Below are 13,606 nucleotides of genomic sequence, written 5' to 3'. Positions count from 1 at the left end.
CCAGGCGACACGGGAACACGGCACTGTTAGCTGGCCTCACTGAGGCTTGGAGTCCTTTGACATTAGCATCACGCTGTACTGAAGAGAGCAACACACAGAAAACGTGGGTACAGAATGACAGATGCCACACGGCCGGAGCTGTAACCCGGTCCCGAAGCCGCTCTGAGCGTCCAGAATGACGGAGCCCCGCAGCACAGCACCACGCGGCACGTTAGGACACACTCGTCACAATAATTATAATAATGCAACTTTCATAGCTACACGCAAAGAACGACACGGCTGTAAAAACCACAGTGGTGGTACGTCCCAGGTCAGGAGGACAGCCCAGCATCACAGGCGCAGGGAGGAGGAGGCGGACGTGACCCGGGCCTCGGGGATGCCGGGCTGCGCGCACGAACGCGGCCCGGAGCCCATCCCGCCGGGCCCGTTTGGGGATCCCGTCCGCGTGTCTGTTCGCCGAAGCAGGAGGCCGCGGGCCAGACGGGGCCTGACCGCCTGGTCTACACATGGCTAAGAGAAGCATGAGGTATCGTGAAACAGGAACCTTTTTGGAATAGAGCAGTAATCACATTAAGTCAAAATTGATCACATAAAAAAAAAAAAATCTACAAAAAAAAAAAAAGGCATCCTTAATACATTTTTCTATGAGAAAATTAAAACTAGAACATGGCAGTATATGACATCGTAAAACAAAACAAAACAAACTGATCCTCCAATAGCAGCAAAACAATGTGAAAGACACAGAAAAGCAACGTGAATCTGTTTCCAAACCGGGTGCTGGGAAGTCATCGGTAGCAGCGAATCAGGAAGTGGAGCGGCCGCCTGCCCGTCGCGTGGTCCCGCCCTCGCCCTCCGCGCACACGCACCTCGCGCCCTCGCCAAGCACCAGCCCTGTGCTCTCGCTACCTCCCGACACTCCCTACGCAGTCGTTACAAAAAAGGTACACAGCCAAGATGTGCAAATTGTCTACGGGTTGCTAACCTTTCTTAAAAGGAGGGGACAAGGGGACAAGAATGTGGGGGGGGGGGCTGAACTGGTTTCGAGTACCCTAATTTTCCGCCTAACTGATGCCTCTCGGATCGGGTTCCCGCCCTGGGAACCAAACGGCACAATCCGTGCTGTGTTTTTTTTTTCCTCAGGACTTTTGTTCTCTCTCCTATAAAAAAGGACCTAACGGTTATACACTGTGTGAAACCCATAACACCAAAGGCAGAAAGTTGTGTGTGTGTGTGTGTGTGTGTGTGTGTGTGTGTTTAAATCAAGGGGAGATTACATTACTTTATAAATCATACTGGCCTTACGAACATCCTCTGCAATAAATATTCTTTTTAGCCTTAACTATAAATTACATATTTTAGTGTTTCAAAACCTCCCTAACCCTTAAACTACACCTTCTCGAGGTAAACCTTTAAAGGCCCCTACTCTCAAACACCAGTTGGCACCAAAGGATTCCTAAACTTACACTACCCTACAGAGAAAGAAACGCATCATCCTGGCAACGTAAGAATGCACTTCTTGACTGGAAGCTCGCCTTCGAGAACACCCCCTCTCGCTAACTCCACAGTGACATGCACTTGCCTCGCAATCCCGTCTGCACCCAAGTACGTGAATATTCCCAAACCATTCCATTAAGAAACTGCCCCCCCCCCCTCCACACACAACATAAACAGAGAGATTCGTTGAAAGTGCTTTGAAATGGAATGGTTCTAGAATATCGAGAAGGAAGAAATGGTTCTAGAGCGCTGGAGAGGAAAAATGGTTCTAGAACGCCAGACAGGAAAGAGTTCTAGAACATCAAAGAGGAGAACTGGTTCTAGAATATTGAAGAGGGAAAATCGTTCTAGAATCTTGAGAAGGGGGGTAGGGGAAAGGAGCCGTGGACTTCACCTGGATGTGAACAGGCTGTGGGTCTGTGGGGTGAGAAACCGGCATCTCCTCAACAGGCCACTACAAAAACATGAAGATTATAAAAATAGAATATATTACGTCGCGGTGGCGGGTTCTCTTTTACAGTAGCGCAGGCCAGGAGTCGGAGCTGGATTTCCGTGGCCGCCACGCCGGCCGGTGCCCGGCCACCCGCCCCGGGTCGGGCCACAGGCGGAGGGAGGGTCAGCACGCGTCCGTGCTGAGCTCTACGCTACGCTAACCGAGGTTACGCCAGCCACTGACAGGTGAGGAGGTTACGCGCCTACCTACGGGATAAAATGAACGCGCACAAATGACTTACTCATAAAGTGACTACATGCCCAAGCAAGCGAGTTGTGGGACGCCTAGAACCGCCTTAAAGCTGTGCTCCTTCAGAACAGCACACGAACACGTTTGCTACCTACGACCCTCTTCCGCTTCAGAAATGGTTTCTTGGCTTTTCTCTCGTTTTTACCGTGTTTTCATGCTTTTTTTTTTTTTTTTTTTTTTGCCGTCGTTTTGTTTTAAACACAGAAAGAATCAAATCTAATCCTCCCCTGCAGACTTGTTCCTTGTGTTAATGCCTATCCTTACGACACAGAGACACAAACACGTTCGCATACGACCTAGTTGATTATGGGGTATAAGGTTCTCTATTTTTGTAGCACAGCCTCCCCCCACCCCCTCCCCCCAGCTCAGGGTTATGCAAATACTATTTTTTTTCTCTCCTTTTTTTTTTCTTTTCTTTTTTTTTTTTTTTTTAAAGACAGCTTCTCGGATACTTTTTTTTTCTTTTGCTTATGTCAGAGACGGAAGGGAGAAAGAGCAAAGGAAAAAAACCGACAGTAAAGGAGAAGGAAGCTTTCCCTTCTGGTCGTGACCGGTCCTGGCGAGGAGCGGTCCTGTCCAGGGAGCACCCGGGGCCGGCCCCTCCCGCGCCACGCACGCGCGCCCTCAAATGTTCACGTCTCGAACGTCGGTGGGTGTGCAGGCCAGGTCGGCCTCCTCCTCCTCCTCCTCCTCCTCCGCCGCCTTGGGGTCTAGGCTCTGCTGCTGGGCCTGGCGCAGGCTGGACTCCAGCAGGGCCTCGATCTGCTCCTGGCACGCCCGGAGACAGTCCTGGCCAGACGGGAGACAGGGAGACAGGGGGTGCTCAGAAGGGGGCCTGTGGTCAAGGCCCTCCTGCAAACGCCAAGACCTGGACTGCCTCCCCGCAGTCGGGTGGGGCCACTGCCCGAACCCCAGGACCCATGGGCATGGGCTCTGCTTGGCCCCCCGGCTGCCCCGGCCTGAGGAGCCCCCGTGCTGCCCGGGCTGCGGAGACCCCACTCGGGTCCGAAGGCCCCGGAGGCCACAGGGCTGCCGGCTGTCTCCCGTGCCCACCCGGTGCCTCCCTGGCCTGTCCCGAGCCCCCCGTCTCCACCCCAGGACCCTGGCCCCCCGCTGGAATCCCTCTGCCAGGCTCTCATCCTGGCTCCCTGTTCCCACCAGCCCAAACTCAGCGCTATTTGACCCAGGACAGAGAGGCCCTCTGAGCCCTGCTTTTGGGACTTAACCTCTGCCGTGTCAGCCCCTGTGGTGAACCCAGCCTTCCGAGATGAATGGCTGTCAAAAGCGTTAGGCCGTGCATGACTGAGAATGAGCGTTGGGTGGCCCCGGGGGGGACTCGGACCCTCTATCCCCCTCTGTCCTCACCCGCTTGGCCTGCACCCTGGGAGACACGCTGGCCTGGCCCAGCGTGTACCCCCGCAATCCCGCGGCCCTCCTCTGCCAGCAATCACCCCGAGTTCTCGATGCCCAAGAAGTGATCTTGGGGAGTCCAGGGCTTCTCGTGGTCTCATGGTGGCCAGTCTCCCCGCAGCTCAAAAGTGCAGGTGTCAGGCTTTGTCCCAACCCTGAGATGCCACACTGGGGCTTCTTTTCTAGAACCAGGTAGTCTCTGGGCCAGCCCGGAAGACAGATCCGAGCCTTTCCCCAGAGGAACAGGTGAACCGTGGGCCCACCTGGGGAGGGTGCTGCGAAACGGGTGTCCAGTGCCCCAGAGAAGGGGATCTAGGCCAGCAAAGCTTCCGAGTGAACCCTGGGGGACCTGCCACGTTTACAGAGCCATACGCTTCTGCGCGGAGGGCTCTCCTACACCACCGGTTCAGTATTTGTCGTGGCTGGTGAGGAAAGCGGTGTAGGTGCAAAAAGCCAGTTTTCCGGATGAGGAAACTGAGGCTCGAGAGGCCTGGTGTTGGACTCAGGGCAGAGGGGTGCAGGGAGGGACTTGTTTCCTCCTCGCAGCCAGCAGCCTCGGCCCAGAAGAGCGGCCTCTGGCAGCCGGGAGCCAGCTCGGAGCAAGGGCAGACGCGGCTCATGCCCCAGGAATACGCAGGGCCCCGCCCGCCACCCAGTGTTTTCCGGACGTTTGTCGCCGGGTGACCAGACTAGCGAATTGCAGCCTCAACCGATCTCTCCCCTGTCCTCAGCTGAGGTCTTGTTTCAGATCTAACTGACACGATCTCTATGCAAATAAGGGGTCGTGCAGTGATTTCCTACAACTGTCTGTGCCCAGCACCGTCTGTGGGGTCTCTCTCTGAAGGGGAGAGGCAGGGGTCATCTTTCCAGGACACCCCATCCCTCCGGGGGGCCCAGGAAGCACTGAGACTGAGGGAGCCCCCCCCCCGAACCCCCCACTGCCTCCGGGAGCCGCCTGCTCCCAACAGGGAGATGAGCAAGCATGCCGCCTCCTCCAGGCAGCCGGCAGTGCTGGGCAGCGGACGGGCAAGCTTCTGCCCCGCAGCCTGGCTTTTCTTCCCCGAATCATGCGGGGAGGTGGCAGCCGCTAGGGCCCACGACGGAGCCTCCAGGCACTCGAGGGTGGGCCACCAGAAGGCAGCCCGCGTCCGAGCCAGACCCGGACCGGGGTCAGGGCGGTCACTGGCTCCCATAAGGCACGCCCAGCAGGGCCCAGGGCTGACCTGTCATCCTCGCTGGTCTAATCTGGTAAAGGCCACAAACCCTTGTAATTGTTATTTTCACTCTTTCTTTTAAGACAAAAACGGAATGGGGAATAAAACAATGGCATTTGTAAGCAGGAAGGACACCACGGACTCCGGCTCGGGCTGTAATAGCAGCAGGCACTCAGAAAGGGCCGTAAAACACAAGGTTGTCTCCACGGGCCTTTGTTGCATCTGGAGACCTCACAGGAGCCCTTTTAAAGCCTCCATTTATGAGCCATCCGCATTGTTGCGCAGACAAAGCTGGACGGGGCCACAGCTCCACATGCCATTAGGGCACGGATCGTTGACGGGCCCGCCTTGTGGCCCCGCTCCCTGGACGGCTCACCGGGAGGGGTTTATGGCTCCTGCCTGCTCCTGGGAAACCTGAGGACCCTCCTGGCCTGCCAGCAAGTACCGCGAGATGCTTCTCCTTCCAAAGGAGCCCCGGGAGGGTGGGGTGAGGCCGGCACCCGGTCAGCCTGGGGCCAGGGCTCTGTTATGACCAGGTCCCTTGCGTCTGAACACAGGGCACCCCCCGCCCTCCCCCATCACGTTTGGGGGCCTTGGCACGAGCCATGGCATTTCCCATCAAGGAATTGGCTTTGGACCCCTGGGTACTAGAAGTTTCTAGTACCCGGTTGCTGAGCAGGCCAGCCAAGCCAGCGTAGGAGCGGCGCAACCGATCGCTTACCGCGTCACACTTGATCACTTTGGAGAGGAACCGGGTGAGGCGCGGATAGGACAGGAAGCTGTTGGAGCTCCCCAGGGGCAGGCCTTGCACCGCGGCCAGCACGCTCCCCGCTGCCACCATGGAAGGCGGGTTGGAAATGAACTTCACGTCTGCAGAAGAAAGGGAGAGAGGCGAGGGGCTGTGAGCGGGTGGCGGCGGGGCGGGGGGCCTCCCCGGGACCCCGTGGTCCCACCAGCCCCGCATCAGGGTGCGGAGGCCGGGAGAGCACAAGCCGGGCCTGCATTGCACCCAGCCGGAGCTGGGACACCGGCAGAGAACAAACCGCAAAGGCCTGCGGGGAGGAGGGGCGTCGCTATACTGGAGCCCTGGGAACGTGCTGCTTATTCACATTCTAAAAGGTGACAAACCTACAAGGGAGAAGGCATGCTGCGGGGCCACAGGGACTGGAGACGGCCCGCCAGGCCTCCAGGGACCCAGCCTGTACTCTCGGAGGGGAGCACCTGTCTCACCTTCCCCAGGGCAGCCCTCTGGGCACGCGCAGGGGGCAGTGGTCAGTGGTCCTGCAGTGGTGGCCTTGGAGGCTTATCCTCTGTTTATCCCCCTCCTGGGACTTGGCGTTACCTCATTACTCCACCCGCCAGTCGCCAGCACGCCATCCCCTCTGCCCCAGGCACAGCTCGGCGAGGGCGGAACCCCTGCCTTTGCTCCGAGGGTGAGGCCAGCACTCGCCACACTTGTTACGGAAAGGTGGGAAAGCAGGAAGGATGTTTAAGCAGCCACGTGGTGCCCCGTGGGCTGCCGTTCTGTGACACAGAGCCAGGAATTCTTGGTGGGGGAGGCCACCGAGTTCTGAGTCTCGATCGGGGGCTCAGCCCCTTTGCCTCATCTTACACGCATGGGGCACAGGACCGGGCTGGGTGAGCTGAGCGTGAAAGGAGGGGACCTCGTGGGCCAGGGTGCGTGTCCCCAGCAGCCTAGCTGAGGCTTCGTCCTGGGAGGAGACATCAGGCTGTACCGTTGCCAGCAAAGCAGGCTGGGGAAGAAAGGAGCCACCCTGGAGGGGGAACAGAGCCCGCTGCCGGGCACCGTGGAAACTTGAAAAAGAAATACCTAACAAGGCCCGCCCCCCTCTTTCCCTCTTTAAATGGGAGCATTTCCAGGGCGCCTGGATGGCTCAGTCGGGTAAGCGTCCGACTTTGGCCTAGGTCATGATCTTGCAATTTGTGAATTTGTGAGCCCCACATCAGGCTCTGTGCCAACAGCTCGAAGCCTGGAGCCTGCTTCAGATTCTGCGTCTCCCTCTCTCTCTGCCCCTCCCCTGCTCATGCTGTCTCTCTCTGTGTCTCAAAAACAAATAAATGTTAAAAAAAAGTTTTAAAGAAAAAAATATATTAAATAAATGGGAGCATTTCCACCCAGTCTGTGAGTGGAGAGCCATGAATGAAAAGCTTGTCATTGAGGGACCTCAGGGCTGCAGGAGCACCTGGGTGTATCAGTCGGTTAAGCATCGACTTCGGCTCAGGTCGTGATCTCCCAGTTCCCAAGTTCGAGCCCCGCATCGGGCTTTCTACTGTCAGCGGCAGAGCCTGCTTGGGATCCCCTGTCCCCCCCGCCGTCTCCCCCTCCCCTGCTCACATGCGTGCTCTCAAAAATAAACATTAAAAAAAAGTTGCTGCAGTCCCAGCAACAATTTGGTTGGAGCTCGAGACTCCCGTCCAAGACGGATGGTGTAACGGGGGGAGGGCTCGCTCCTGAAGCCCACGTCCCCACTGAAGCGTATGTGTGCCTTTGCGGTGTGGGGCTTATGTGTGGAGATAAGGAATATGTGTGTGTGTGTGTGTGTGTGTGTGTGTGCGTGCGCGCGCGCATACGTAGGTAAGGAACAACCTGACTATACCGTCCGACACTTCGACTCGGCGCCCAGTGCAAAGAGCCTGGGGCCACTGCCAGAGCAGCTGCTGGGGCTGTGCGGGTTTGCTGACCCTTGCTCAGACCCACCCGTTAGACTCGATTTTTCTGTCCGCTTCCAGCGGCACCTGTAGTTTCTTTACCCAGCCCACTGCGATTCCCCGGAAGGCTCCGGTGCACACGCAGGCATGTACGTTAACAGGGGGGATACGTGCACATCTGCAGATACGCGGGAGGCCCAGTTTGCAGGCCCACACGGCACGGAGAGCAGAGTTCCCCCCCCCCCCCCACGACACCGTTCAGCGGGACCCTGGCCCCGTGGCGGACAAGAACATCTTTGGGGGCCTTTGCTTACACGTCCCCCTCACGCCAGTCTGTTTCTGAGCTGCCATCGTGTTACTCCAGAGAGAGTGGTCCCCTCGTGACCAAGGGCCCGGCTGCGCCTCAGCTGTGTTGCAACCGCGCAGGTGAGGATTTGGACCGAGAATCTTTCCAAGGAGGGACGTGGATGGGCAGGTGACCCTCTCCTCCCCCGGCCGCCTGTCTCCCGCGGTGGGGGGTGGGGGGGGGCCCGCCCTGGAGGTAATGCATGTGAAAAGCCGTCGCTGCACCTTCCCTCCGGGTGGACCCCAGGCACCGGGGCCTGGGATGCACCCTGCAGGCCCCAGGTTGGGGGCGGGGGGTGGTGGTGCTTGCTGGGCACGGTCTCAGAGGCCCCGCGTGCTTACGCACGGCGGCCCGCGGCAGCTGGACAGCCAGCACCAAAGCGCGTTTACAGCCTCTGCGCCAGGCTCGCTCGCCTCACTGCCAGCGCCCCACGAGGGCTCCACACCCCACTTCCGCGGGGTTCTGGGAGAGGGGAAACTCCAGGCTGCCCCAGCCATCCTGGGGGGGGAGGGTGTACAAGAACCGTTCCTTGCACGATCTCCAGGAAACTTTGCCATTTCTCTGAACCACTTTCAGCTCCTTAAAAGGCTGCCTGGAAGTCTCCGGAGGCCTCTCTCTTCTGAGGCGCCCCAGCCAGAGAACGCCTCCCTGCCTGCTTGAGGGGCTGGCCCCCGGAGGCCGAGGGGACGGCCCGCGGGAGGCTCCCTACCCCTGCCAGAGGGCTGGAGCCACCACCCCGCAGATCCGTCAGGGCCCACGGTGTGCCCCCCCACTCCCCTTGCTTGGAAGGGCTCAGAGGAGGGGTTCGTGCCTTGTGCAGGAGGACGAGCAGGGTGGAGAGGCCGGCAGACTCTCGCCTGACCCGGAAATCCCAGCCACCAGGGCACCCGGACAGCGGGAGGGTGCCGGGAGATGTCGGAACAGGGGCTCTACCGCTCCCGGACAGGGAGTGAAAGAGGCCAACCTCCCCCCCTTTGATGTTGCGTGGCCCACAGACTGGGGGAGCCCCACGCGATGTCTGAGGCCTGACCCGGGGGCGGAAGTGGCCCAGTGTGGAGCTGGCTGGGATGAGGACGTGGGTCCCCAGGCAGGGTTCTCCAGGTCTGCTGGGCCCAGTCCACGTGATCAGAGGGAGAAAGAAAGGGGGCGGCGTCAGGGTCAGGGCCCGGGGGAGACAAGGCAACAGCGGGCGCGCGTCTGCCTGCCCTGACTTCTGAAAGGCTGGCTGTCCCAGGGCCCGGGCCAGGGCAGTGTCAGGCAGGGGCCTCCAGGGACCATCCAGAGCCCTGCCAGCGGGGGAGAAGACCGGCCCCCTGCTGCCAACCGTGGCGGCCCAAGCCCGGGCCGATCTGAAGCCCCTCCCAGGGCTCAGCTGAGCCCAGCCGGCCCGAGGCACCCCTGGCGGGGCCTCTGGCGGCCAAGCTGTGCTGCTGGCCGCCCCCGCACGAGGGCTGCTGCTGGCCGCCCAGAGCACGTGGTGCAGGCACCGCGGGCCGGCACTCCCCACCCCTGTAGGCGCCCCTGGCAGGTGGCCCAGCCCGGGAGAGGCCAGAAGGGGGCCCCTTGAGGACATGGGGAAGGACTGGTGTGTGTGTGTGTGTGTGTGTGTGTGTGTGTGTTGGGGGGGGCGGGAGGACGGGAGTGGGGAGGCAGGCCGGGCAGCCGAGGTCAACCTCTCTCAGCATGGAGTGGCCGCGGCCTGGCCACCCACCCACACCCATCCCCGAGGCGCTGCGTGGTGGCCGTGGCCAGTCTCCGCTGCCCGACCCCAGGAGGGCACCCCCCCCCCAGCCCATCTAGCCCCAGCGCACAGCCCGAGGAAGGAAGAGGAGCCCCTGTGAGAGGCACCCCGGGAGACCGGGGCCAGCGGGACCCAGCTGCCCTACCTGTGGCACAGAGGGCGACGAAGGTCTGCGCGTGCTTCCGGATGATCTGTTTGTTCTCCTCGGCCACGGGCATTTTGGAGAGGAAGTGCTCGATGAAATCGTGCGGGGTCATCGCGGCCAGGTTCCACTTGAGCTTGTTCACCAGGACCAGCTCCATTTGCTGTGAACGTGGGGTGACCCAGGGTAAAGAGAGGTGCAGGGGCAGCCCCTGCCCCTCCCCTCCGTGGGGCACGGCCCAGGAGAGAAGGGATAAGGGATGCTGGGCGCCCAGGAGGTGGGGGAGAGCAGGCCATCCCCAAAGAGGTCCCCAAAGAGAAAGTGACGTGGACAAAAAGGCCCACTGTTCCCAGGTCGGGCCAAAAAATGACCCCCACCTGGAACGCAAGACCTGGTAGCCAGCGCGGGCCGCCAGCGTCGTCGCCGCTAGAGGGCGCGCGCCGCCCACTTTTCGGCCGCGCTAGGGGCGCAGACGAGTGGGAGTCGGAGCGACCGCGAGCGGTGGGGCGCCGCAGCTGGGGGGCGGCGGGGGTCCCGCCCGCTCCTCGAGGGGGGCCCCACCGAGCGGCCGCCCGCCCCTGGGGCATAGGGAGTGTCGGCGGCCCGCGGGGCCTCCTGCCCTCTGCACCTCCCCCACCCCCGGGGTCCTGGGGGTCCTGGGGCGTCGGTGGGCGGTGGGGGGGTCCCAGGTTACCAGCAGCTCGTCGGGCCGGATGGAGTTGTCAGTGTAGATGCACAGCTTCTCGGCCGTCAGGGGAATGGTCTCCTTCATCTTGGAGGCCACGAACATGCAGGTGGCCCCCAGCAGCTGCAGGCGGCTCTTTTTCACGGGCTCCAGCGACAGGAAGCGGTCCAGGTAGTTCATGGCCAGCGGGAAGACCTCTTCCTCGCACTTCTGCTCCTCACAGACCTGCCGGGGCACGGGGGCCGTGACCGCCGCCGCCGGGCCCCCTCCGCGGAGACCCCGCGGTCACCCCCTCCCCCCCCCCCCCCCCGGGCTCGCGCTGGGGCTACGGGTCGTCCCGAGCGCGCGGCGGGTCGGGGCAGGGGGCGGCAGAAGCGGCGGCTGCCGCGCCCCCTCCCCGGCGTGTCCCCAGTGCCCACCCTCCCCGAAACTGAAAGGGAAAGTCCCAGCGAGGCTGGCACGGTGGGGGCGGGTGTGGGCACGGCTGGCGGCGTGCGCCGCGCGCGGGCGGCCGGCCCCGCGGACCCCGGCCCGCGTGGGTGCTCCGGGGACCGCCGGGCCGGGTCTCGCTCCAAATGGGGTGCGGGGCCGCGGGGCGGGCCGCGGGGCCGGGCGCCGCGCTCACAGCGCCTGCGAGACACAAAGGTGGCGTCCCAGGCCGCCGCGCCGCATTTCCCCAGACGTCATCTTTTCAAAAAATATTTAAAAATATTAAAAAAATAACTGAGTACATAAAAAACCCCTGAAAATGACCCTCGGGCGGCCCTTTACCCAGGCCGGGGGTCTAGAGCTCGTTGCAGACTCCGGGGAGAGCCCCAGGAATTCAAACTCGGTGGCCCCCCCTTCCCCCTGGGCGCGGGCGCCGTTTCCCTCTCGCAAGGGCACCACGCCGCACTTTCAAAAATTATTTTAAAATATCCGCGGGTCCCCCGGGCGCCCACCGGAGACCTGAAAATGTGCCCCGGGCCGCCGGCTTGCTCCAGGCAGGTCCCCCAAGCCGAGACCCCTGCAGACCGGGGTCAATCCCCAGCGTCTTGGGGGCCACGCGACCTTGCAGCTCGGCGTGCTCTCCGGCCCAGGCTGGCCGTGCGGGGCGCCCCGGGACTCGCAGCCTGAACAAAGGGGCCCCTCTTCCCGAGCGGGGTCCCCCCCAAGCTGCCCGCGCTCCGTCCCCGCGCCCCTCCCTCCGGTTCCCGGCGGCCGCGCGGCCCCTCGCGGCGGCCCCAGCGCCTCGCCGGCCGCTCCCCGCCCCCACCCTGCCCCCAATTATTAATAAACACTTTTGCTTTGCAATAAAAGAACAAAGATGGCGCATAATACTGGCACGAGCGGCCCTTGCATACGTGTCCGTGGATATTAATTTAAAAATCAAATCTATGCCCCCTCCCCCTGGAGCAGGCGGCTCGCGGCCGTGCAGGCAGAGAGGCGGCGAGGGGGCTCGGGCGCAGGCAGGGGCCACAAAGGGCGCCCAGGCCGCCGGCCCGCACCCTCGAGCCAACTGGGGTGCCCCTGGCATTGGCTTTCCCCGAAGGGGACCCCTCCCCGACCGCTCCACCCCCACCCCCCGCCAGGATAGGGAATCTCAATCGACCCCACCCCCACCTCCTCCCCGTTCAAAAAATACCCACAATATCTATATATTGTGAAAATGCGGTTCCTAGCAACACCCCAGCAAACTTCAAAGTTGAGCTGGGAGAGAAGGGAGGGAGACGAGCCGCAAAGAAATGTGGGTTTGGGCAACAAGTTGCAGGAAAGGTCCTAAGAAAGCGGCCCGAAGCCCCGCACCTCCAGCATCCAGGTGGCCACGATCTTCCGCATGGACGGCAGGATCTCCTTCTGCACACACTTGAAGTAGGACACCGAGGGCGCGCAGGTCTCCTCCGCCTTGAGCATGGCCCGCAGCACCCGGTCGTTGAGGAGGTTGGCATCGGGGTACGCCCGGCGGATGGTCTCCACCTCGCAGCATAAGAGTTGGTGTGCCATGGCTGGGGCTCTGCTGGGCGGCCTGGGGACGGCGGTGGGTCCCGGGTCGGTCCGCGCTCGGCTTTAGCTCCCGCTGTCCCGCGCTCCCTCGAGCTCGTCTGCCCCTCGCCGGAGCGCGCGGACGCTGCTGCTCGCTGCTACTGCGCCGACAGCCCTCTGGAGGCTCCAGGACTTTGCAACTTCCAACAAAACTCCCCTGTAGTCCGTGTGACGTTACTGTTGTTAAGCAGAGATCAAAGCCGGGCAGAGAATGGGAGCGGGCGGGGGGGAGGGGGGGGCGGGCGCAGGGGGAGGGGGCGCGGGCTCCGAGCGCCGGGGAGCGGAGAGGGGCAGAGCCCAAAAGCCATCCCGGAGGCGCCGCGCCTGCCCCGCGGCGGAGTTGCCCCCGAAGCCTGGTTTTCATAGAAATGCAAATCGCCCGAGGCTGCCTTTCTCCCCGCCGGGGAAGAGGGGTGCAAGGGTATCTGCCCTCCCCGTGTGGGTCCCCTGGGATTTGGGGAGTGGGTGGAGGTGGCTTTGCAGGGGGGACAACGGGGGGGGGGGCGGGCCACACGCAGCCAGGGGAGAGCGCATGGGGGGTTGGGGGGAACTCTGGGGCCCGGCGACACCCTATACACGAGCCGGGAGAATGGGCGCATTTCCGAAAACGCCACGAGGGCACCCACGGGCGGACAGGCGGCCAAGGAATCTCAGCGTCTGCATCTTCTTTCATTTTCATTAACACGTGTAAATTTCAGGAACCATTTAGCATTCAGGGACGCGGAGCAGAGTCCGCGACCCTGGTGGAGGCTTCATTCCCGCGCCAGGGGGGGTCGTTGCAAATGCCCGAAGGGGTATCCCTAAACCCTAAAGGGATTTCAGCCTAGCATGAGCTCGCTCAAAAAATAAAATAAATAAAATAAATGCCCGAAAATTCCAGCAGCAGCCCAAGATGGTGGCCAGCATTTCCTTCATCCTGTCCTCCTCGCCTGGGGGATCTGCGAGTTGGCTCCCTACCTTGACCAGTACATCCTTTTAGGGATCCCCAATCTCCCCAGCCCCCCACCCCCGTCCCGGCAATTTAACAGCTAGAAAAACACCCTGGATGGAAGGCTGCGAAAACAAGTTGTCTCTGTCCTGCCTCATTTTTTAATTAAAAATAAATTAAGTCGCTGGAAATATTAGTCGCGTCTCTGTGAC

General features: G+C 61.5%; 1 protein-coding gene across 1 annotated transcript; it reads right to left on the bottom strand.

Annotated features, from left to right (window-relative positions):
* Positions 1-2,710: 2,710 nt before the first annotated feature.
* Positions 2,711-12,609, bottom strand: CCND1 (cyclin D1). The gene is made up of 5 exons (XM_030333431.2): positions 12,230-12,609; positions 10,454-10,669; positions 9,763-9,922; positions 5,582-5,730; positions 2,711-3,025 (listed from the first exon to the last, which is right to left on the bottom strand). The coding sequence occupies exons 1-5, from the start codon at positions 12,425-12,427 to the stop codon at positions 2,861-2,863; spliced, it is 888 nt and encodes a 295-aa protein (XP_030189291.1). The 5' UTR covers positions 12,428-12,609; the 3' UTR covers positions 2,711-2,860.
* Between the last annotated feature and the right edge of the window lie 997 nt (positions 12,610-13,606).

This window comes from Lynx canadensis, chromosome D1 (genome assembly GCF_007474595.2).
Source record: "Lynx canadensis isolate LIC74 chromosome D1, mLynCan4.pri.v2, whole genome shotgun sequence".
Taxonomy (NCBI): Eukaryota; Metazoa; Chordata; class Mammalia; order Carnivora; family Felidae; genus Lynx; species Lynx canadensis.
Note: the sequence above shows the minus strand (reverse complement) of the source record. Positions and strands in the feature narration are given on the sequence as shown.